At 41.6% G+C, this 24254-nt stretch overlaps 1 protein-coding gene across 1 annotated transcript; it reads right to left on the reverse strand.

Annotated features, from left to right (window-relative positions):
* Positions 1–79: 79 nt before the first annotated feature.
* Positions 80–23668, reverse strand: PDXDC1 (pyridoxal dependent decarboxylase domain containing 1). Its single transcript, XM_054270615.1, has 23 exons — positions 23585–23668; positions 17837–17910; positions 17272–17337; positions 15994–16077; positions 14895–15041; positions 14178–14367; positions 13556–13624; positions 12958–13036; positions 12334–12418; positions 11445–11493; positions 11256–11357; positions 10977–11102; positions 10224–10274; positions 9269–9332; positions 8311–8399; positions 7556–7661; positions 6391–6562; positions 5630–5748; positions 4687–4808; positions 2737–2829; positions 2559–2655; positions 2268–2372; positions 80–1512 (listed from the first exon to the last, which is right to left on the reverse strand). Exons 1-23 carry the CDS (start codon positions 23603–23605, stop codon positions 1253–1255), a joined length of 2370 nt encoding a protein of 789 aa, XP_054126590.1. The 5' UTR covers positions 23606–23668; the 3' UTR covers positions 80–1252.
* Between the last annotated feature and the right edge of the window lie 586 nt (positions 23669–24254).

Genomic DNA, 24254 nt, shown 5'->3' on the forward strand with positions numbered 1-24254 from the left:
AGATACCTGTGGGGGGAAAAAGGGAGGGAGGAGAAATCCCAAACGCAGCAAACTGCAGTACTTGTATCCAGTTTAGAGGGAGGGGAGGGTTTGTATCACCATCAGGTTACTTGGGGAAAGCAAATGTTGTTGCCAAAGCTGGCTTTTCCACAAGACACTCTGAAAATTTGCAGTGAAGTGATTAAGATTGTTTGGGAGAAGAATTTTACACTTTGGATTTTGATTTATTCAAAGCTTTGCTTGTGCATTAAGTAGTCCCAAACACTCTGAAGTTGTGCTGTATGTAAATAACCTAAATAATTTCTTTTGACTCTGTACAATTCCTACCATAAGTAAGTTACTGTTATTCAAAAAATAAGTGTTGAAACCATCACAAATGTATTGGTTTTCCAAGCTTTACTACAGCTATCTTTAAAAATACACAACAGAAAGAACTCCAGTTACACTGCATGAACATGTTCAGTATTTGGTGTGTAAATGGCGTGCAGAGGAAAGTAACAGTGCCTTGTGCTCCTTCCCAGGGCAGGGGCAGGAAGCTGGCCAGGCATGCAGAGGCACTGTTGCTTTCTAGAAGGCTGAAAATTCACTAACTCAGTCCCATGTGGGCTGTGGCTGGGGGGGCAGTGGTACAGGAGCAGGAACAAGGGGTGATGGCCCAGTGCTCCTCAGTGACTCCATCCTTAGGGCACCTGTCCCTCCCCTGAGCCCCCCAGCCCACAGCTCTGGGCAGGCTGTGGGGAAGGGAACAGAAAAAAGCAACACAGAACCAGGGTGACTTCAGGAGAAGTTTTGCAGGAGAGCCTAAACTGAATTTTTAATACTAAAAAGGTGAACAACTGGCAGTTGTTTTTTATAAAGTACAGTAACATAAGATATTTTATAATTATTGGGTGCAACTGTATTTCTCAGCATGTGCATGGCTGAGTGGTTAGTTAGGAATCTGTCATGCCTGGGTTCCTGCAGGAAGGATAACTGCCACGTGTGTTTACAAACGTTCATGAGCACTCAATAAATTTCACTACAGCTTTGGTGACACCAACATGGAGAGGATTAAAGCAACTGTAACAAGTGTACAATAAGACAAATCTCTGTCCTGGGGGAGGGAATGTATATTTGTGCAAAATCCCAGTGAGTAAGTTACAGTAGTTATTACTGTACTGTGTGGCACTGCTCACATCTTCAACGCACCGGTACCAGCTGCCTCCCTGGGCAGGGCCCTCCTCAGCACAGTCTGAAATCCACACTCTGGATTTTATCTTTCACTTGCTTGCTCCTCTGCCTTGGTGCAGTCTGGTGGTGACTGGTCACTGTGAATGTCCTCAGTGTCTGTCTTTGCCTGCACCACCTCCTTCTGCTCCTCTGCTCCTTCCATCTCCAAAGGTCCTTGCTCTTGGCCAGGGGAGAGATTTGGGGGTCTCTGGTCCAGCCTGTCCAGGTCATCACAGTGGCTGATGGAGCTGGTCTCACTGAACCCATCAGAGCTTCTCAGAGACCTTTTGAAAGCTTTCTGACCTGTGAAGTGTTTGAAGCATTCAGTACCCATGGAGGCAGCAAATACAAACAGTGGTGTGCACAAGTTCAGTTTCCAAAGGAAGTATTGGAATTTTGTAACAGCAGAGAATTTGGTTTTGTTTGCCTGCTACTTTGGACCCTGAACACAGACCCAGACAGGTCTGCAAAGCAAGAGCTCCTGTTACTGTATCCTGAACTGAAGCCAAGCTGCCTGCTTACAAACTGAAATCATTCCAGGTTAAACAACTGAACCGAAAGTCATAGGCTGGAAGCCACCAGCCCAAAAGGTGAGTTAAAACCAGCCAGGCAAATTAGCATTAATTACTGATACAACTATGCAGAGAGTGCCATCGATTTAACAGATCTTCACCTCAGAATGCCTTAGGCCACAAAATGTTTGGTAGCAACAGAAATGCAGCTGCTGAAGTATACATGACTACAGGTTATCATGCTTTTATTTCAAATAAACTTTTGGCTTGTTTACCTGTTCATTTTTAAAGCTCAATAACCTCATAATATTCCACAGGAAGATTCCAGACTTCCTGGGCAGCTGTCAGTTAATTGGACAACTTCCTGTAGTCCCAGGAAGAATACGTGGAGAGATAACAGCTTGGGGCAATGTCCTGTGCCATGGGTACATTAAGGTTTTTAAGGTGGTAGAAGATGAGCTCTAGTTCCAGGTGTTACAAAAGATGGAAAGTCATGTGGGTATTCCTATGTCAGGGAAGTTTTAGAAATTAGACACAGAAACTTACCAGGAAGTCTTTGTTTTGCAAGGCTGGAGGTGGGAGTTGGTGGTGGAGTGGTGCCTGTTCCTTGGGCCTTTGATACATACATGGATTCTGTGGATTCTAGAGAGCCTGTGCAAGATAGCAGGAGATTCTTACTGGGTGTTAGAGGAATAGTGCAAAGCATGTTCTTGTACATGCTGAGGGTGGATGATGTCCCTCATGACCAAACAGCACAGGAGCTGTGCTGCAGGCTCAGCCCAGAACTGAGCAGCCCCAGTGCCAGCATGACACAGCTGCAGGTGCCCCAAGCCCTACCTGCTGTCAGATTGAACGTCCTTCCCTTGGGTGAGGCTTGGAAGGGAGAGAACCAGTTGAGCACAGAGCCCACCACTGGGATCTGTCGCAGCAGCCCCTGCAAAGCACAAGCCAAGATGGTGAGAGAGCCCCAGGGATGAGTTACCTCAGGGTACCACAGGGCTGGGTGGGGCCTCACCTCTTCCAGCAGCCGTTCTTCGTTTGCTTTCTGAAGCTGAAGCTGTGCTTCCTGTATCCCTTTTCTAACAACTTCAGTCATGTTTTCCAAGAGCTAATGAAACCCAGAAATAAGGATATGTATTATTTGGACTTGAAACTGTCTTTTTAGTTCAGGTTTTCAGGATGGAGACAGGGTAGCCTGATATTTTTCTAATTTAAGACAGTATGTGACAATCTCTATTTCATTATGACTATGAATTAAAGAAGGTATATGCTGACTGCAGGACTTTTTAACACATAAACCCAGAGGAAATAATGTAATTTTAAACAGGAATGGTACTTTTTTTTTTTTTTCCCACTTAGAAATGAGCCTATGGCCCAAATTCTTTGAAAACCTGCTTAGCATATAAATGTTCCTCATATGAATGTCTGGAAAGAATGTTTATGTTTATAGAGTACATTTTGGTTCCTAGAAACACCCAGGACTTAAATCAGCCTCACAGTAACAAGCTATGTGTCAGCCTATGTTGCTTTCCTGCTCTGATAAAAAGCTGCCAGTGATCCCTGTGGCAGCCCAGGCCAGCAGCAGCAGGGTTTTATACTGCAAAGGGCAGGCAGCTAACTGGGACAGCTGCAGGAACAAGGAATGAACAAAACTCCATCTTTGTTTGTGTGAGACAAATGCCAATTTCCATATATTGATATTAGCTTTAACATTGCACAAGGACAGGCACTTCCTCCAAAATGCCAAAAATTTGTGTTCCTGTCAGCTAATAAAAGGACAAAGAGGAAGCTGCTCCTTTTCCCTCAGCCAGGAGCTGACCCCCATGGCAGCTCAGGACCCCTGGCAGTCCCTGCCTGCAGCAGGGAGGGCAGTGGGGTGGAATTCAGAGTACCAGGAGGAACCTCTGTGTTTCTGGCCCAGTCATCCTCAGCTTTGGTCCTGCCTTTCAGTGCCTTTGCTGCATGTCTCAGGGCAGCTGGACTGATGTGGGCTTCTTGTAAAATCCTCCTCCTTGTACCAACCCTCCTCATCTGAGCAGGGCACGGGGCATTCACAACATCCCAGCTTTGGATCAGATGGTGAAGATCCACAGATTTACTGCAGCTGGTCCCAAGGACTGCACCCTTCTGACTCTGCCACTACTCTGTTCCTCCCTGGAACCTTCAGAATCTGAGGGGCCCGTTCAGTTCCAACCTCTCCACTGCAACAGTTAAAAACCTGAAGGTGCTCTACAGACAGAACTTTCCTCATATCACCCTCCAAGCAGCACAGGGAGTCAAGACTGGGCAGGAAGTCACTTCTAGAAAAAATTCATTGCCATAATCAACATATTCCCATGAGCAGAAATAGGCAAAGGATTTCTGAAGTTCTATTTATTTTTGAGGTGAGAAGATTAAATGCCCAACACTAGCAGAATGAAGAGACAGATTAATGCAGCTCACTTAGGAATTCTATTGTAGAGAACATCTGGAGAACTCCATTCAGGTAAATGCTTTGACAAATAGAAGTTCCATCATCAGCTTTATTACTTCAATAGGTAACTTGTAATTTCTGGGTTTAAGACACCAATTTAAAGTTTTTGACATATTTTAGAGCATAGTCTCATCTTAAAGCTGGTATATAAAGAATCTCAATCCCACCACATCCAGCAGTGAAAAGAAACACCAGCTCACAACCAACTTACACCTTCACTTTTGTTTTTTGACAGCTTAAAATCTGAATGATAAAACAAGGCTACTTGAGTACTACTGAACACAGGACCATGAACACAAATCCAGACATCCTCACAATATCATAATCCATAACTCTCTGTATGCAGACACAGATTATTCCTTCCACAGTCATTAAAACTCTTGTGGACAAGCACAACTTTTACTTTCACAATGAACAAAACCATGTCCTGAAGCCAATATGAAAGGGGAGGAAAAAAGGTGTTTCAAAATTTTGTGAGTTATTAATACATACTCTTGAATTTTCTTCAATTTCTCTGCCTGTTGCTGCAATAGTTTCCACCAGCTCTGACACATCCAGATCCTCTGTGACCATGCCAATGTAAACACAATTCTTCTGCCCTCCGAATTCCGGACCTGGGGGCACAGGGAGAGTCAGGCTTTGTGCTCAACACATCTGCAATCCTGCAAGGGCTGCAGCACTCATGCTTGCCAATCTGGAAATGCCAGTACACACCCCCCTCCAGTACCTAAGGGCAGCATCTGTGTGGGTATAAATTATGCAGACCAAGAAAGTTCAGCCCTGGGGGTTTTCAAAGACAGAAAACATCTGAGCAAGAAAAACAGTGGATATTTTATATAGTCAAGGAGTTGTGTTGTAAATACCAGTGCTGAATATGCTTTAAGCTCCTTAACTTTCAGCCATTTACAGATTACTTGGTTCCACAACCATAGGGCACTTAATTTTTGACAGCTGATTAGAAAAAGATCAGAGTTCTGAAGAAGCAAATTAATACTTTCAGCTGTCATGTGGCACCATGTAAATGTGAAAGTGTTGCTAATTATCATAAAAGTCATCTAAAGCTTATAATTGAGCCACAGAGAGCAGTGAAGCCATCAGTGCCAGTCTGGAATGAGATCTTTCACTAGATCAGCAGCACTTGAGAAGGCTCCATCTCCACCCAGGAATGCTGCAGCTTTTGTTCTTTCTGGCAAGGAACCCTTCTTGGTCTAGCTGCCCACACATCAGTTTTCACAAGGATTTCTGAGAACAGCTCACCTGGTGAGCACTGCTGAACTGAAACAGGGGGGAGGAGGGAACAGTTACAGGTGTTCCTTCTGCAATAATCACATGGGCAGCAGCTCATTCTGCATTATAACGACCTATCAAATCATTCTAGCACAGCTAGGAGAATGACTACGAGCTTGAAAAGAAATTCTTTAAATAGTGCAGTTACCCAAAGAAAAGGTGAGGTCTGACTCCAGCTCATTTAACTTTTTCAGAAGTTCTGTATTGATTTTTTCTAGTTCTTTTTCTTGTTTGTCATCATTCTTCTCATCACTGTGATAGTTGTACCTTCAAACCAAGCCAAGAGATAGCAATTTCACTTTACAGTACATACAGAAGGACCTACACATTTAGCACATTTCTACAAACTCCTGTATTTCACAAACAAAACCCTCAGAACATTACAGCTCCTACCAGCAAGTTTAGTGGCATTTGTCATCAGGGATTGGGGAGTGAGCTGAGCTGCTGCAATCTCAACACAATACATTTCTGGTTGCTATACTGATTACACCTGAACTGTTTTGACTATACAGAACCCTTCCCAGAGGGCTGCATCAAATGATCAGAATAGACACCTGGAGGGTTTTTTAAGTCTATTCAGCATATCAGTGAGTGCCACTATAGATAAAAATAGAAGTTATGCTTGGCGAAAGACAGTGCAATGCACTTGCTCATTACATATCCCACACACACACTGCTTCCAGTGTTACAACTGGTGCCCAAAGCAGCTCTTCAGCTTTTCTTTAAGAAATAATCAAAGAAAATTTCTTTATAAAGGCAATTTCCTAAAAAGCATTCAAAAGCTTCAGCTGGGTGCAAAGCCAGATAACAATCAGTAAACAAAACATCCAAATGACCACTGAAGAGAGTACGTGGTCCTGTCTGCTCAAGCACAGAGTTTGCAAACACAGCATGAAGAAAATAATTTACCTCACAACACCTAACCCTGGCCAGCCAAGATCTTCAATATACAACAGGCTAACTGTTCTTCTCACTTCTTGCTCAAACTCCTCTCTCAGCTGCAGAGTGCTTGTCAACACTGGAATCTTCATTTTTAAGCAGTCTACCAAGTGATCAATGTCTTGTATTTCAGTTCCTAAAACTGCAGAGCAAAGTGTTAGTGTGTGGTAAGTGTGAGGGATGTGACACAGATGTCTGAATCAAGGATTTGTAAAGGAGCTGCTCTGCAAGTGAATCACAAATATAATTTACAGATAGTATTGAATATCTTGGTCTATGTAAGTGGGTTTTTGGTTCAGTTATCTATGCACTGAGACATCAAAATGAAAGTAAGGATTTCATAAAAACTAATAAAAAGGATTTTTTCATGTTACAAATTAATAAGGATATGTTACAATACCCTTTTACATTACATCAGTGGCTAGCATTAAAAAACCCCTCAAACATCCTCTTCCTGTAGCCCAGCTGGACACGAATTAGCTTCCATGGTGGTTAAAACAAAACATCACAGCATCACTAAGTAATTTTACTCTAAAATCTGCTGTTCTGTGTACACCAGGACCTTCTCTCATGAGTGTCAGCTGTTCTACAGCCTAAGCCCCTCACCCCACACAAGCCAACAGGAGATACTGTGCACCCCCTGAGCCCTGCACACTGCTCTGTGCTTCTGCTTTCCAAAACACAGATTTTTTTTTAATATCTCCCCTCCATCAGTAGTTATAGAAAACCCTGGAGGCTTAGTAAATAATTATTCCAGCTAAGTAGCTGTGTTTTGAACACAAGCACCATTGCAGTGTTGAAACACCAGTGTAGAAAGGCATCTGGCGTTGAGCAGCTGAGAGAAGGAATTTAACTGCTTTTCCTAATTAGTTAAAAAAGTAACCAGGAAGTGTTTCTCTGCAGAGATAGTGAGGCAACATGACCCACAACAGCTGGGCTCCTATTAATGCACCCAGTGCTGAGGTGCAGCAAAATGATAAAGCTGAGGTGGTTTTGTTTGTTTATAGGAAAATCCTCCCCACAAGAGAATATCCTGAGGAGCTTCTTGAGCACAGCTGCTTTTACCCCAGGAGATTGTTGTACCATTCACAGCACAGGGCAGCATTTACAGGGGGCTGGCTGGGGTGAACATTACCTGCAGAAGTCATGAGCGGGCTGAAGCGCACGCAAGTGCCCTCATCCTCCAGTTCCACCACGTCCACCCCACTGGCAGGAACCAGCTGTGCCAGCTGCTCTCCCAGCTGCAGGGACAAGGCACAGTCAGGGAAATGGGCAGGGATGGCTCCTGCAGGCCCTGCCTCAGCTCAGGGAACAACACAGACACAGTTTTCCCTCAAAATCAGTTCTTGCACCAAAATACTTCACCCTGCGGTGAGATGACTGAGTTCAACAGATCCTTAAAATCATGGAAACTTGGGATAAGCTGCAAGTGTTACAAGTCAGAATTTTCCACAAAATTGTCACTGCCATTAGGTGTGCCATGATTACTGCACAAGGGATCCAAACCAGCCACGTGCTCAGCTCTGCCAGCACAGGCTTCTAGAATTAACTCAAGAGCTGGAAAAGGCAGCTGTCTGTTCAACAATACACTGACATACACAGACATAGAGAATTTGGCCGATTTAAAAGAATTCTGAAGTTTACACATATTCACAAGATCAAGGGAACAACCAAGAGCTTAGGATTCAGGAATGATTTCATTACTAATTATGTGTAAAATGATCAGAAATGTGAGAGCAACTTTGCTTCAGAGCAAATTAATCTTTTAAACAGCCACAAGTTTTGCAAAGGAAATCAGATCAAGAAAATCTTTCAAACTACTCTAACAAAGGGATAATAGCTCCTGATGACCCCCTGAACTACTCCCCTGTCACTCCCCTCCATTCTTACCCACTGATTGAAGGTGTCATAAATGTGCCCTTCGTTGCTTATTATGGGGTGCTGAATAGTTGAGGCCTGTGCAGCATGTGAGGTCTGATCTGAATCCAAAGACACAAGAATCACAGAAGGGGATTTTTATTTACTTAATTAAATAAAAGACAACCTAAAATTTAGATAAAAGACAATTACTTTTCCCAGCTAATGTAACACATCTACACCATGTACTGAGCCTGGAGCAGATGAACATGGATCTGTACTGGGCCTGGCGCAGATGAACATGGATGTTTTTGTAAAAATATGTTGAACACAATAAATACTGCAAGTAAAACAGAGTTGAATGTAATAGTTAAAAAAAAAAAAACAACAAACCAGTAAAATACTTCTGATTTTTGAGGTTAAAATGCCCCAATGGAAATACAACCAGTGTTTTCACAATGCAAAGTCCTGTCACAGGAGGCTGCAAATATTTAATACCTGTGACAGCATTTCCAGAGCTGTTCCCAATGCATTCTGCTGCTTTTAAAATTGCAACAGGAACTGTAATCAGTAAACCACAGCAATGTAGTGCTTGCCACAAGCTATGAAATGTTTGAAAGGAACAAAAAACCTGAACAAACCAAAATCTCTCCCCACCAGTACACTCGTACTCAGCCTGCAGCTTGTAAGAGACTTCCATCATCTGCTCCCAAGATCAAAATCATATGCAAATCTTCTCACTCAAGAAGGCAGAAAATCACTTGTTATGAAAATTTAAAACACTGCAGTCTGTCTAAAAAAAGAAGCTATCACGTGGATGATTTGTCACACATTATGACCAGCATTCACAACCTTTTTAAAAGCACGTTACATGAGAGAACTGCACTACATTGCATTTATCTCAAATTCATTTGGTGAATTTGTAGTTTAAAGTACTGTATAGAGAGGGGTGGTTTTTTGGTTGTTGTTTGGTTTTAAATAAATCACCTACCTCTATTTGAATATTCCTGGAAAAACTTGAAAACCACCACTGGTGAACTCAGTTCATCTTCAACCTTAAAAGAAAAAAAAATATTTTCCCCTGCATTTTTAAAGATTTAACACCATGTACAATTCCTTACACTGCTGAGCAAAGCTTGAGCTCTCGTGGAAATCACCCCAGAATCACTGGGAGACATCAAGAAAGTTCCAGCAGGAAAAGTAAGTCTGTAATTACTCCTGCTTTAGAGAGATGGACTGTGCTGCTTCTGGAGACAGTCTGAGGCTATTTCATAATCCTAAAAATGCCAAGATTTATTTGAGTAGGAGAGTAAGTGATACAGTCACTTGAACTCCCAAGGCCATTAATACTCTACAGCTTACTCAGTAAGCTGACTAAATTTTCTATATGTCAAATATCAACTAAAATTCAGGGGTGAGGGTCAGTAAAATAACCAAACCCTGTTGGACAGGACATCTCACAGAAACTGAATTTGGAATGAATACATTAGCTGTGATTTCTAAACCTTCTTCTGGTGTAGAAACCTCAGCTGAGATAATTTTTGTGTACAGTATCAGAGGGTTCACAATATGATTTCAACAGCAGGGTAAGATGCAGCCAGAATAGATTAGAGACACTTAGGGAAACTGGTTTCATAGATGTATTACTGAGCAAAGCCATGTTCTAAATGGAATTAAATCAAGCTTTGAACACAACTTCTGGATGCTCTTCTGCACTCCCATGGGTGCACCAGTACAGAGCAATGGAACAAACACAATCCAGAGGTCACACAACCAAGCCATGAGCTTTCACTGAACACCAGGACCTAATTAGAAAGATCCCAAACATCTTCAAAACAATGGTTATGATTAACATATTTTTAAATAATTTATTCTAGTCAAAGCTATTCTTATCATAACAGGCAGAAACTAAGATATACAACCAAAGTATTAAAAACAGACTGTACCGAAGTTTTAATGAAATCCAGGTTTTTCAAGTTTTCCAGCAGCCTTTGACTCTAGAAGACCAGAGCAGAAGGAGAACAAATGGAGGAGAGAAATGCAGTTTTAGAAGTTAAAAATTATTCTGAAAAACATTAAACAGTTGCAATTTTTGTGCAAACCCCTCCAACATGCCAGACTCATCCAGTTTTCCTCTGTCAATTTGGACTGCAACAGAAAAAGATTTTCTGGGTTTAGTTAAACACTGACTACAAAGTGTGACCTTTAAGAAATAATAATTTTGCATATAAGCACTGTATTTTGTAACTAACACATTATATTTGACCTTAACTTTTACTAAAGTAAGGACTCTAAACATAGTGCACTTGTACCTCAAGAAATATTTTGAGGTCCTTTTTACTAAAAGTAATTTACCAGTACTTAAATCAACACAATGCTGAGTAGGAAAATAAAGTCTCTCTGAAGAGCTTTCAAGCAAAAATAGTTAAGAGAAGTGACAAAAAAGGAAATTATTATGTTACTTCACTGTCTAGGAAGAACAAAGACTTTTTTTTCCTCACTTATAAAAATATACATACAATCTAATAGTAAAAGCACAAACCCTGCCTCAAACATTTTCCTGTGCTTTCATCATGGGTGAAACCCAATGTTACACTATCAACAACTGCAGTATTTTAGTTGAGTCTTCTACAACACATCACAATAACCAGAAAGATCTGTCAAGAGCTGTCACAAATCCCTGCTGGGCTGTTGCTCACCAGTTGTGAGGCATGTTTTATCCTCTCCACAATGCCATCATGGCCCAGGTACTGCAGGGACAGCCACAGGGGCAGGGCACGGAGCTTCTCCACGGGCTGGCTCGACGTCAGCCCCGCTGCCAAGGACTGAGGACGAAAACAAAGCACTGTTAGCCTCTCATCAATGCTGCCACTTTTGCCAGCTTTGGAAATTATTATTTAGATGCCTATGAAGAACATGGCAGCACACTGATCAGAATGCCAGGATCTGGAGGATGGTGAGTGAGAATCTGAACGTACCAAGGACGGATCCTCGTGTCTGTAGAGGGTCACTGCAGGCACTGCAGGGAGCCCCAGCCAGGAGCCCAGAGTCAGAGTCATGCTGTCACATTTTGTAGCAGCCTGAAATTTATTACAATAAGCACAATATAAGGCATATATAACCTTACACAAGCACATTTTAAAGTTTCTAGATATAGTGAAACGTACCAGTACAGAAGAGGAGACATAACCCAAAGCCAAAGTTGCCAGATTCACACTGGAAAAAAAAAGTGGGTTTAGCATATATTAAATATGTATTAAGAGACAGCATTTTAATCTCAGTTTAAATATTTCATATTGATGTGTAAAGGGAGGTAAATTTTATTCATATATATTTCATTAACAATGCAGGAGATGTTGCTACTTGGTATTCCGAGATTGAAAACTCAAAAGTAAAAACCTGCGTCGTTCTAAAAATTTTGAGTCCAACATTTGGTGAAATCATCACCCAAGGTCACATCCATAATTTAGCATCAATTTGGTATCAGAAATAAATAGTATGCAATTACAGCTATTCTACAAAATACCAGGAGAAACTGTCCTTATTTCAGCTTCAAAAAATATCATCTTAGAGCACTGGAGTCATCATTGACATTGTCCAAGTTTCTGGAATTTATTTTCCCCTTGGTTTAATTCCCCCTCCCAGTTCTCCTGGCTCTTGCTGAAGCCTTCTTGACAACCTCCAATGAAATGCCATTTCATTCTCAATAACCACTGTATAATGTCCTCCCTGACTTAGAAGGTCTTTTTAGGCCTCCCTGGCCTAGAAGGTCTTTTTATTAATACTTCAAGCTCTTCAAAGCAAGGGCAGATAAGATCACCATCTGAATAAAAGTGATCACTAATCTGTGCTGAAATTACTTCTCCAATTAATTCCTCCTGTGTGTGTAAATCAATTTCTATCTCACAATAACAAAATTATAACCATATAAAATGCTTACTATGACCAACTCAAGTTGGCCCTATGGCTCTGTGTGAGCTGGTAAATTAGATGGTGCCTATGAGTCAGACTTTGTAATGAACACAGTTGCAGAGCAGCAAGTGTGCAGTTCCATACCCTTCCACATGGAGCCACATCTTGTACTGCTCACAGAGCTCCTTCAGCCGGCCCAGCTTGTCCGTGTGCCCAGCTCCTGGAGTCCCTGGTTGAACAGGGAGAAGGCAGTGACAGAGGATCAGCCTGCACTGAGGCCCTACCAAACCAGCCTCTTGGACTCATCTCACATCACCTTCCAGGTCCCAAGCAAGTAACAGTCACCTCCCTCATTCATGCTTAAGGAAAATTTTGTACATGTGCTTAATTAACTAGAAGAAAAATATATTTTTCAAGCTAAAGTTGATAGCACATGCATCAAAAAATTCCGAAGTGTTAATGTAAAACTGGTTTTTAACAAGAGATCTGCACTCACTAAAGGAAGTTACAGTCATATTAATACATCAACTGGCATATGCAGAACTGTAACAGCACAATCCAAATTTGAATTAGTTAAATCAAATCCCCTTTGGACAGATAATTATTGTGTGGTCATTAAGATATTTCCTGATATATCTTGATACGCAACCACTGAGTTGTTTAGGAAAATTTTTATTTTTTAATTTTATATGTTTTTTGTTTTTTTATTGAATATGTATTCATGAATTAGTATAGGGTTTTTTGTGATTGTTTGTCCACAGCACTTACCAGCATTGGCCACAAGCAACAAAGGCAGTTTTCCACACTCAATATCATCTTTAATCAGTCTGTCCAGCAAAGCAACATCCTGGTATCAGTAAGAAAACAATGTTTGTCAAACACTGAATTATTTCTGCTGAACTGGAAAAATGCAATAAGATTGAAAATGAACAGCATTCTGAAGTTCTGAAAGGAAATTCTCAATGTCCTTGGCTTTGGCTTGCACTTTCTTCTTCTCAAAGCTGAAATAATCTGAATAAAGCATTTGTGAAAAATACAACACAAATACACCATGTAGCTTGTGAAAGTACTCCAACTACTCCTATTCTAGAAATCTTGCACTAAAAAGCACTTTACTTAAAAGAAGTTACAAGATATTAAAATATTACTTAAAAGACATTAAAATATTTTGCAAATGACAAGACCAAGATACAAACTGATTTTAGAAAATTTCCATCAATGATTCACACAGCTTTAACACGGAAGACTTAGAAGTCAAAAAGTAAATGTCTTAACAGCTTTTTCTAACAGCATACTTGATATTCATTTAATGAGGCTTAAAAAGCAACCAAAGCACAGAAAAAGCTCTTAGGGGAAGCAAACTTACCATTTGGTGCTGAGATCCAAACATGGTGTTACAAGGCACACGGCACATGCAGGAAAGGGGCAACCCTAACTGCAACAGAAATGATGGAATTTCAGCTGAGAAATAAATATTCTTTTCATGTGTTCCCTAATACAGAGTGACACAAAAACCAGTGTGACAATAGAAACCTTAATATTATATTATAAAGTAAGTTTTCTGCTAAAACTTATAATCAAATTAAAAGGAAAAAGCACATGACAAATTATGTATTGGCTCAGGTCTATCTCACATGACCAACAGCTTATGTAAATCACAATGCAACCTAGAAACAATCACTCATTTTCTACAAAGTTAGCAGGCAGGATGCTTTCAGTGGAAATATTCAGAAAATTTCTCTTCCTCCCACTGTATCACTGCTGCAAAACACAGGCTGTAAATAAAAACTCAAAGTGTTTATCCCAGACAAATGATTTTATTTTAAATGTATGGTCTACAACAGCTGAGGTTATGCCCCACAGGGACTCTGCTTCCTTTGCTGTTATTTCCACCATGAGGAAAAATAAAGTTGCCAAAATCCCCAAAGCTATGCAGACAATATGAAGCCAGGAAGGTTCTAATTGCAGCTAAAACCCCCTGACTTTACCTGGTTGCAGAGAGCTTGGCCCAGGCCAGTTCTGGCAGCAGAACTGATGTATATGACAGGCTGCTTGGTGTAGAGCACGTTAAAGCCCTCCAGTGTGTAATCTTCATAGCGGGTGTGAATTACAAGCCGACAGATTTTCAGGAGACCTTCACGATCATCTTCATGATAATAGGCTGATCCATTTTCATACCTGCCAGAAAAGCCAAGTAAATATGAGCAACAAAACCAACAGTCAGTTTAAGGACTAAAATAACACTGACCAACAAAAAAGCTTGCCAGAGGACAGAGAAGATAATAAAAAACCTTCTGTTTTCCCTGGTAAAAGTAGATTAAAAGAAAACTTTTATGAAACAGGCTGAGATTAACAATGAGAGAAACCTAGTATATATTTTCATTTAGACTCAGAGCAAGAAAGAAAGAAATATCTGTGTTCCTTTAAGATTGCCTTTAGAGAGTTCAAAACCTTGCTTACTAAAAGTGGAGTGTGGGAGGAAACACACAAAAGGCTTCATTCTGGTTTTAATATAGATTTAAATTCTGGACTGCTAATTTTAAAGATAATGCAACCTATATTCTTTAGGCTAGGTTAAGGTTGTGTTCAGCCCTTCCAAGGATTTCTAAGTTTGGTGATTTCTTTAGTTGACATCCTCAGTCAAATCACATCTATTTTTAAACACTATCACTACCTTGTGACACCAGTGATTCCCAGGGACTCACCTGAAAAGCCTGCAGAGCCAGAGAGTAGTGTCAGAAAGGATCCTGGTTGTGAGTTTTCTCAGTCTTTCTCTGTCCAGCACAGATATATAAGCAGCCAAACTATGTCCCAGTAGAGCCATGTGACCCTGCTCACCAACGTTCTGCAGTCTGCAAGCCAGAACAGAGGAAGTGCCAGTCAAACCCAAGGCATGGGAATTACAGCAATATGGGCTTTATGGGTTTTTAATGCACACTGGCAGAATTGGTTGATTGCAATTGAAATATTTAGCAGAGAGAAGTGCAGTAGATCACAGCCACCCTCATGTATGACACATTAAGCTGCCAGTGCACCAGAGCACCTCACTTGGCCCAGCTGCTCACAGGAACAGCTCCTGCTTTTGAAACAGCCAACATGAGCTGGAACTAAGCACCTTACCTGCACTGGGACTGGAGAGTGCATTAATACCCTCCTCTCCTATGCACAGAAAACTCAGGACACTTACATTACTATTTTTGGAGGTACAGCTTTTCTTTATTAGGGTTTTTTTTTTTTGCTTGGTGGGTTTTTTAAATTTGTTTTGGTTTTTTTGGTTTTTTAAAATCTTGAACATATTTTCTGAATGTTAGTTTTCAATAATCCTCTGCAGATCAGTTAGTACTATTTCCATTTTACTGCAAAATGGAAAATAAATTATTTCTTTTAATTTTAAAATCTACAGAGATACATGATAAAAATCTATTGGTATTCAAATCTTTAAGACTTAAAACAACTTTCAGGAAGTGGAGGAAATGAGCTGTCACATAAGAAACATTTCCCTTGTATAACTCCATTTAGCAATTAGTAATGCAAGCCTTGTAATTTTAAGAAAGCCAAGCTTCATGCATTATTCTGCTTCTCTATACAATGTAAGGTGCCTTTAAAAAGTTACCTGGTTGCACAATATGTTACACTTTAAAATACATAATATATATACTTATGCATATAAATATATATACTAAAATATATAGAGAAATTATATATACTGAAACACATACAGAGCTTAAGTGGATAAGTTCTATAGTGACCAGAATATTAAAAAATCGGGTGTCTTCCACATCCAGTAACTGATACTGGCCTCACCTGTAGGACTGTGAAGTTTCCTCTTCCTCCTCTCCATGCATTAGGTTCTGAACTAACTGGAGTATGCTCACCATATCCTGGCCACTGGGAGGGGAAACAAAACCACATTAAAGAGACACAGACAGGAAAATTCCAGCATCTAAAAGAGGCCATCTGGGACACTCCACCTTTACTGAATGCTGAGTACAGCAACAGAAATGGTTCCTTGGTCTCAGGAAAACTGATCACAAAGATGAGGACGCTGAATCAATTCAAAATCCTACTTGTTTATAGTAGGAGACTCAGAAAAACAAATCTACTGATACCTGAAAATTTAGTCTGAAAGCCTAACTTGCCAACATTGAATTCTTATTGCTACACAGGCAAGCAAGGCAGTAGCTAAGGATCCACATTCCACTTCACCTGAACCAGCCTCAGCTCATAACTCAGCACATCTATTAAACAACTGCCTACAAATCTCAGTTTCTGGCAGACACAAGCTGTGTCTGATTTCTCACATGACACGGTAAAACTGGAAAAGATCCACCTCAACTTTTCTAACTCCAACTGAAATTAACAGTTGTGTAAGAATTTACACTGATAGCTGAAATTGCTTTTTGTTCATAGAAGAGATAACTCAGTGTCTCCACTCAAAACCAGGGTTAGTGCCTGCATAGCAGAGACTTAAATAGCTTTTGCAAAATTTTCTGAAGTGCTAGCCTGAGCTCCTGCAGGATCATCTCCCACTGAGCACAAAACCAATTTCAATCTTCATTTTCAGGTACAATGATCTTACCTGCCTTATGGACAAGAGCTCTGTTTAATTTCTAAAGACAGCTGTGCTGAAAAGGTGAGAGGTTCCTGGGGTTTGGTTCTTTTTTCCTTTTGTTTTGGTTTTTTTTGTTTGGTTGGGTTTTTTTTGTTTGTTTGTTTGGTTTTTTTACTGTTTTCTACTTTATCAGTGTCAGTTATTATTTTTAATCTGGGTGCTTTAATTCAATAGAAGTTTATGTTTACTTTGAGTCTCAATCACAGCTGTAGGCACCACTACTTCATCAGATTCCAAGAGTTCAAAATTTCAGTCACTGTGGACAAGTAATCTTTTTTTCTCTTTTCTACATGAGAATAAAAATAGTTGGTATGATTATAATTTTCCCCTATGGGAGTATGGGAAAAAGCTTATGATGATGCCTGAAAAATGTTAACTTTTCCATTCGTGCAAGTTGCTTGGAAGACAAACATGCTATGTGTAGTTTAAGACTTTGAAAAGAACATTATCTAAAAAATGCTGCTGCTTACCTGCCTTGGAGTGGTCCAGGAATATCCTTCCGTGCATATTTCTTTTCATTTTCCTCCTCCACTTTCCTAAGTTAAAGACACAGAATTAACTCTGTACTTAGCTTGTGTTTGATAACATCAAATATGTAATTGACTTTGAATTGTAGAAATGCTTACTGACATGTATCTATTTCACTGACAATAGCTCAGAAATAAACCAGATGAAATCGACACAAAAGTTTCATTCAGACTGAATTAAAGAGTTCCCAAGTTGTTGGGGTTTTCAGTTTTTTAACAGAAAGCTTAGAGAAGAATCTCATATATACAGCAATCAAAAATTGCTGGCACTGCAATAATAAAAAAATAAATCCTAACTTTGAAAACCAGACTTGTTTTGGGTATTAGAGAACATGCATATTTACTTTTAAAATCTCAGCATTTGAGAAACAAAGATGATTTGTATAGGTGTAAGCTTCAGAATGACAATGTGACCTTAAACTATAGGAAAATGAGGGGTTTCTCTGCTTATGTCAGTGACACAAATGATCCTCCCCTTAGCACAAACAGCGATTGTTTTTTATTGTACCTCTGATTGTCTTCCAGCATCTTCATTGCTTCGTTCAGATTCTTCCCCATTTCTGCTAGAGTAGGGTCCACCATCTGTTAGGAAAAAGAAAGCAACTTTCAAGAAAAGATCAAAACACATTTGTTTTACTACTGTCTCTACAATATAATAAATCCTAGAAGGAGTTAAAACCTCAACATTTGGATCTACAAAGACAAGAAAGTATCCTTTGAGACTGCCCGGGATGAGAAATAAAATGGCATCGTTCCCTGCCATTTCCCCAGCTGACTTTTACAATGGTAGTTTTCAAAACAGACGAGAAAACACCCAACACAAATACCCTTGGCAATCTATTTTTTCCTATTTCTTGTACCTCTAAACCAGTTTTTAATCTTAACTAATTGGAGAAATTCCTTTCATGTAGACAGAAGAGTCAAACTAACCTGCAGCAGGCAGCTAAGACAGGCTGGCATGCAGCAATTATCCTCCAGCTGCACAGAACAGGCCAAAAATCCTGATCTCACAGCTGAACTCAGGTAACCACAGATATTGCCAGATTGAAGAGTTTAAAAATCATGGAACTTATTTGCCCTGAACTGATGACAAGCTCAAAGTATTTCTCAAAGAACTGCTCTGACTGAATGAAGTTTCTTCCATAAACTTTAACCCAAGAAGCCTGACAGAAGCTTGTGACACTGACACCAGACACCTGGACAGGAGCATTTATCCATTTAAGGATTTGATGCCATTTGAAGCTTCCAGAGAATGTGGAAGGTGTCATTTGGCAGAGCCTGATTTACCTATATTTGAAAAATAAATATACCCCAGTGTGAGGGGAGAAGGCAACACCACTGCTAAGCCCCAGCACAATAAATGGCAAAACCCCTTGAGATACTCAGGTGATTCCATTACAGAGTCCCTGCCTCCCATAACCTCCATAAATTCAGCACCAAGCCAGCACCCACGTACCAAAGACTCTGGTGGTTACCCCTGCAGGCTGCTGCTAAGGCTGGGGGGACAGGGGAAAGGACAGGGGTTGTTTAAAGGAAGGAAATCCCACAGGCAAACACATTCACTCAGGCAGATGCAGACACAAAAGCAAATTTAATCACATAAGGTGGTGGGATTCATTTACATGAGGATTTTACACTATTTTCATCCGGAGGACTGATCAAGAAAGGAAAAAAAATTAAGTTGAGAGTTACCATATGTTCAAAGACTATTTTTAACCAAATATTTTGAGATTTAACTCACATTACAGTAAGTGGTAGGTGGCTGAAAGAATCAGTAGCTGGGCATGGGCACAGGAATCAGACCAAGACTGACAATTCTCTATTCCATGGCTTTGGAAGTGGCCAGTAACAAATGTTTGGGGGAAGAACAAAAGAATAGAGCAAGTGCTGAGTAATATTTTACCATCAGAAATGCCAGCATTCAGCAATAAATAGGCTTTTACACTTCTACACTGACTTGTACAACAACCACCAGGTATGAGGACCACAACCTCAGCACGGAGTGACAAAGCAGTACAAATACAAGAAGTTCCAGACCTCATCACGGGTTTTAAAAAACCCAACACACACTGCAAGCATTCAATACTCAGAAGAAAACAGACATAACCAAAGGAAAAATATAAATTTGATATTTGGCAATATGTTCATACATTTTGAGTGGTTTCCAGAGTTGCACCATGTCAAAGAAAGTCTGGAAAGAAGTCCAGGAAAAAAAACAAAAGTTTGGTTCCTGCAAGCCTTTAAAAGAGTAAATTATCACAATCTACTGATTGTGATTATCTCACATAATTTAATTCAGGCTGCCATAAAACATCATCAATGGCTGGAAGGCAGTTACTTGTTTGAACCATCCTTAGCATCACATGCAAACATTCATATCTGCTGTAAATAAGGACTTGAGATGTAGAGACACTATAAAAAGGGCTCTGAGCTGCTTTTGTTTGCAGCAAACATAAAATTCACCAGCTGAAATGACATCAGATGTTTAAAACTGCACATCCCTACCTTGTGACTCATCCTCCCTCGCTCACTAATTACACACATGAAACCCTGCTGCCAATAAGCTGCCAGAAAAACGACATAAAATACACCTTTAAAACTCCTAAGGTACACTAAGCTCCACAAAATGCTACAAAATCCACAAAGTCTTTGAATGCTGATATGGGTTGAATTAGAAAATTAATTTCTTCTGATTTTTTCCAATTGCTAAGTGGATATGCAGCAGCTTATTTTCTCCTCTGAGTTCTGGAGAGAGATGAAGCTCACCTTTACCTGCTGAACCTTCTGTATGTTCCTCCTCTGCTCACATTGGTAAGGCCATGGAGCTGGGAAGCAGGAGACTTTCTGCTGCTTTTAGGCAGCAAGAAAAATAGGTGTGGCAAAGTTGCAGCAACAAACCATTAAGTTAAGAAAGGTTTCTGAACACACTTGAATAATAAGAGCAGTAATAAACAGTATTTTTTCATGGTCTTGAACAGGTTTTGGAAATGACTGTGGGAGGAGCTCCTGAACACTCCCAGCACAGGTGGTGAGGGGTTAAAGGAGCTGCAGGAAGTTTCTGCACTCAGTGCTTCCCCTGGCTCACAGGCAGCCTTTGGCCAAGGCACTTACAGGACACACAAATCCTTCCAAGCTCTAAGAGGCACCAGCCATGACTTTCTCCTTGCTGGGGTCCATTCACATCCAGCACCTCCTTCTCCTTCAGCCCCTGCACCCCTCACTCAGCCTGCCTCAACTTTTATCACTCATGGCCTCCCAATGTGTTAATCCAACTCCCTAAGGTTGTCCTGCAACAGCCTTGATTTCAGCCACTTCCCCATTCTGTAACTAACCTGGGACTGTTTTATTAAGTACTTTGAACTGTGAACTGTTTATGACTTTACAGGCAGAATGTCACACCTTGGAGTCACTTGGCAACTGGGCAGAGAGGATAAGGGGACATTCTCCAACTGTGATAAGACTGAAAATTAATTGCAAATTCAAAAGAAAGAATGCTGCTTCTATACCAATGTTTTCCAGTCTTGGTTTTGCATTTCTGTAGGCTGTACTCCTAATGAAATAAAGGGATGAATTTTAAACAGTTTACATAAACTCATATTGTGAGAAGCAACTCACAGGTGTAGCTGATTCCCTGTTTCATGGGAACTCATTTTCCCACTACATTACTGTAACACCTTAAAAGAAAATTTTACCATAAAAACACAAAACCTGTTCTCAATGGTAAATTAATCCCAAACAATGTCAGTATTCTTCAGCCAAAAGAATATTGTTTTTATTCTCCAGGGTAGGAAAAGTTTAAGATAGCAAAAAAAGCAGACACTTCATGACTGTTTGGCTTGAATAAAAATGGCACTGTGTCATCACAAGGCTTCTGCTTACAGATATTCACTCTTTTAATCTTGATTTATTCCCCTGACATGTGCCAGGACCTTAATGCAGCTCTGCTGCCTGAGTTTTCTGTAAACTTACCAGGATGTTGTGGTAAATAGCACAGTAACAAAAGGCAGGAGCCACAGGCAGAGCAAGAAACCAAAATAGTTTTCTTCATGTTTAGGGAAAATACTGCTGTAGAGATAGCAAGGAGTTACAAGGAAAGAATTTGCACTGTTTTACCACTGGCAAAGTCACCTAACTTGAAATTTAAAATCCTTCAAAAGATTGGTGACTTCAATCAAAATCCAAATGGGAAAAAAAAAAAATAGAATAGTTCTGTTAGGGCAAACTTCTGAAATCTAACACAGGCTTCCAGAATTATTTAAACAAGTTCAACCCAACAAAAGATTACTGAATTTCAGATAAAATCAGTCATAATTATATCACTTATGACACACAATACCTTAAAAAATAATGCGAAAAAAAAAAAGCTGCTGAAATAAAGTAATTTGCAAAATCAAACCAAGAGATGTTTGGTGTGCACACCTGTGAGTCAGATTCTGCAATGATTTTCACTGCAGTCCTACTGTGCAATGTTTTCAATTCTCAGGAAGTTTCTCATCTGCTAAAAAAATCTTTTTCCATTTGCAAGACCCTAAAGCCTGCAGTCACCTAACATCACTGCATCACAGCTCATTAGGTGACTGTACCAAAATGGTTATGAAAAATACAAAGTTGCAACAAATGTTAATACAAGTTTAAAAGTACTTAATCACACCACTGGCACCCTGCACAAATACACAGCAAGGAGAGAATCCATGGTTCAAATAAAAGTCTCAAATCTACTTTGATAATGCTTAAATAATGTCCATGAGATAAGTGGACAGACATTATCTGCAGAAAATGTATCCCAGGCTCGAGGAATTTTAAATATATTTAGGGAGAAGAATTCTGACATGTCATGTGAAGACTTGATAAACTGCAAATTGTACAGATTTACCACAATCTTAACCAAAGATTATTCCAGGAGGGCACTTACTGCTAAATATCTAGAAGACCATAATTGTATTATGGCATTTTATTATACAGAGAACTACAGCTTTTATCACACATGTGGAAAAAAGCTGTGATAAACAAGAGAGGAAGTAAATAAAATGATAACTCTTGACACATATCTATCTGCGTATATGGAAAAATAAGACAGGCAAGTTTTTGCAGGCCATTACAGACTATTCCTCACATCAAGAATAACTAAAACATGGACATCTTTTAGGTATTTCATTCTTACAGTATGTTTATTGCTTCTTATTAAGAACTGGTCAAGCAAAGAGCTTGGTCAGTACTACACTTGCCCTGTATTAATGCACCTCTTTAAATAACCCTGTATCACACCAGGGTTCTCTTTGAGTCCAGTTCATAGACAGCATACTCCAAACTATTTCAATGAAATTTTACTTATATAAAATTTTTCAGAACAAGCAGGAGCCACTTCTGCCAGCAATAGTAAAGAATCTAAGCTTTCAAACACTAATACTCTGTAACACTGTATTCTTCAGGAAGCTTGTAGTACATCAAACTTTTTTTGCCACGTCAGAAAGATAGTCCCGAATTTCCTGACCATTTCACTGGAGCACATCCCATTCATGTTTCTCTGGACCACCCCAAGGATGGCACAAACCGAGCATGCAGCACATGGTAATGACGCAAGGAGGGGCGTGTGCACCCAAAGGCTCCAGCACACCAAGCGCTGGGCATTGCCGAGGCTCGGTGTCCCCACGGCCACGGATGGCTGGGACAGCTCCGTGAGGGCAGCAGGAGCCCGGGCCGGGCAGGAGCCTCCGGAGCAGCCTGGGGCGCACGGGCTGCTCCGGGCACGGCACAGCCAATATTTGCCCTGCGCACTGCACGGGCAGCAGAGCAAACACGGGGCAGCGAACGTCTCCATGCCAATTCAAAAAAATGGGTAAAATAATAATGTATTTAGTAATGTTTCCTTTCCTACCCTGCTGAAGGCTGACACTGACAGGAAATAAGCTCCATCCTTTTTTTTTTTGAAGAAAGCAGAAAACCCCGCTCCTGAAGCATTTCCTGGTAGTTGTCCTGCCTAGGTCCGGATCCGGGACACGGATTCCGGTCACACCGGCGGCTGTGGGGGCCGAGGGGGACACGCCCGGGGGCTCCGCTGCTGCCCCAAAGCTCCGGCAGGCAAAGCCGCCTCAGCCCGGGGGCAGCGCCGCGCACCGAGACCCGGCCGCCGCCGGCCCGCGCCCCTCCCCGCGGCCCCGGCCCCACCGCACCCGCCACGACCGTTGCTCACGGCGCGGCCCCGTCACTGTCACTGTCCCTGTCACTGTCCCCGGCCCGGCGGCGCTGCCCCGCAGACCTTCTCGAGCGAGCCGTCCATGGCCACGGGCCCAGCGCTGCCGCCCCAGCCGGTCCACGCTGGCAGCGCTGACGGAGCCGCGCGGGGCGGGCCGCGCTCGCGCGCTCACCTGGGCAACCGGCCCGCCCCCCGCCGCACGCACCACCGCGCCGCAGCGGCGGGGGGATGCGCGGCGGGCACACTGCGCACGGCGCGCCGGGGCCGGCCCTTCTCTCCGCGCACCGCCTGAGGTCGTTCTCCCCCACGCCAGCTGGTGGAACAGTCCCGGAGAGAGCCAGGGTCAGTGACAGCTCTTAGCGCATGCGCAGGGAGCGCGGTCCGAGGGGCGATGGACGCCGGTTCTGGAGCGGAGCTGTAGTTCACGGGTTCGAGTCCCGGCCATGGCGGGTTGTGGCAGGCCGGACTCCGGCAGGGCTCTGCATGGCTCCAGCCTTCACGAACCTCTCGGTTGCCACACCACTATCGCCTACGGGGGCACCAAAGCCTTTCCTCCGCGTACGGATCCTGCGCCTTACCGCTGCACAACCGCGGCTGACAGCACACACCTGCCCCATCCGACAAGCAGCCCCTGGAGTCCCAAACCCTGGGCTTTTCCTGAGCTTTATTTCTGTTCTCCCAAGCTGGAGTTAGTTTTCGGTACATATCCCCGGTCCTATTAGTGCCACTGCTG

The sequence above is a fragment of the Melozone crissalis genome, unplaced genomic scaffold, assembly GCF_028551555.1.
Source record: "Melozone crissalis strain CALT ecotype California unplaced genomic scaffold, PUWL_Pcris_2 ptg000012l_1, whole genome shotgun sequence".
NCBI classification, from domain to species: domain Eukaryota; kingdom Metazoa; phylum Chordata; class Aves; order Passeriformes; family Passerellidae; genus Melozone; species Melozone crissalis.

Bases quoted from the DNA above. Each gene is read 5' to 3' on its own strand.
- PDXDC1 (XM_054270615.1), bottom strand. From the start codon at position 23,605: ATGGACGGCTCGCTCGAGAAG. The intron at 11,494-12,333 runs GTATGGAACTGC...TTTTTTTTCCAG, and splicing joins ATGTGGCTCCATGTGGAAGG to TGTGAATCTGGCAACTTTGG. The intron at 7,662-8,310 runs GTAAGAATGGAG...TTGTCCCTGCAG, and splicing joins ATGACACCTTCAATCAGTGG to CTGGGAGAGCAGCTGGCACA.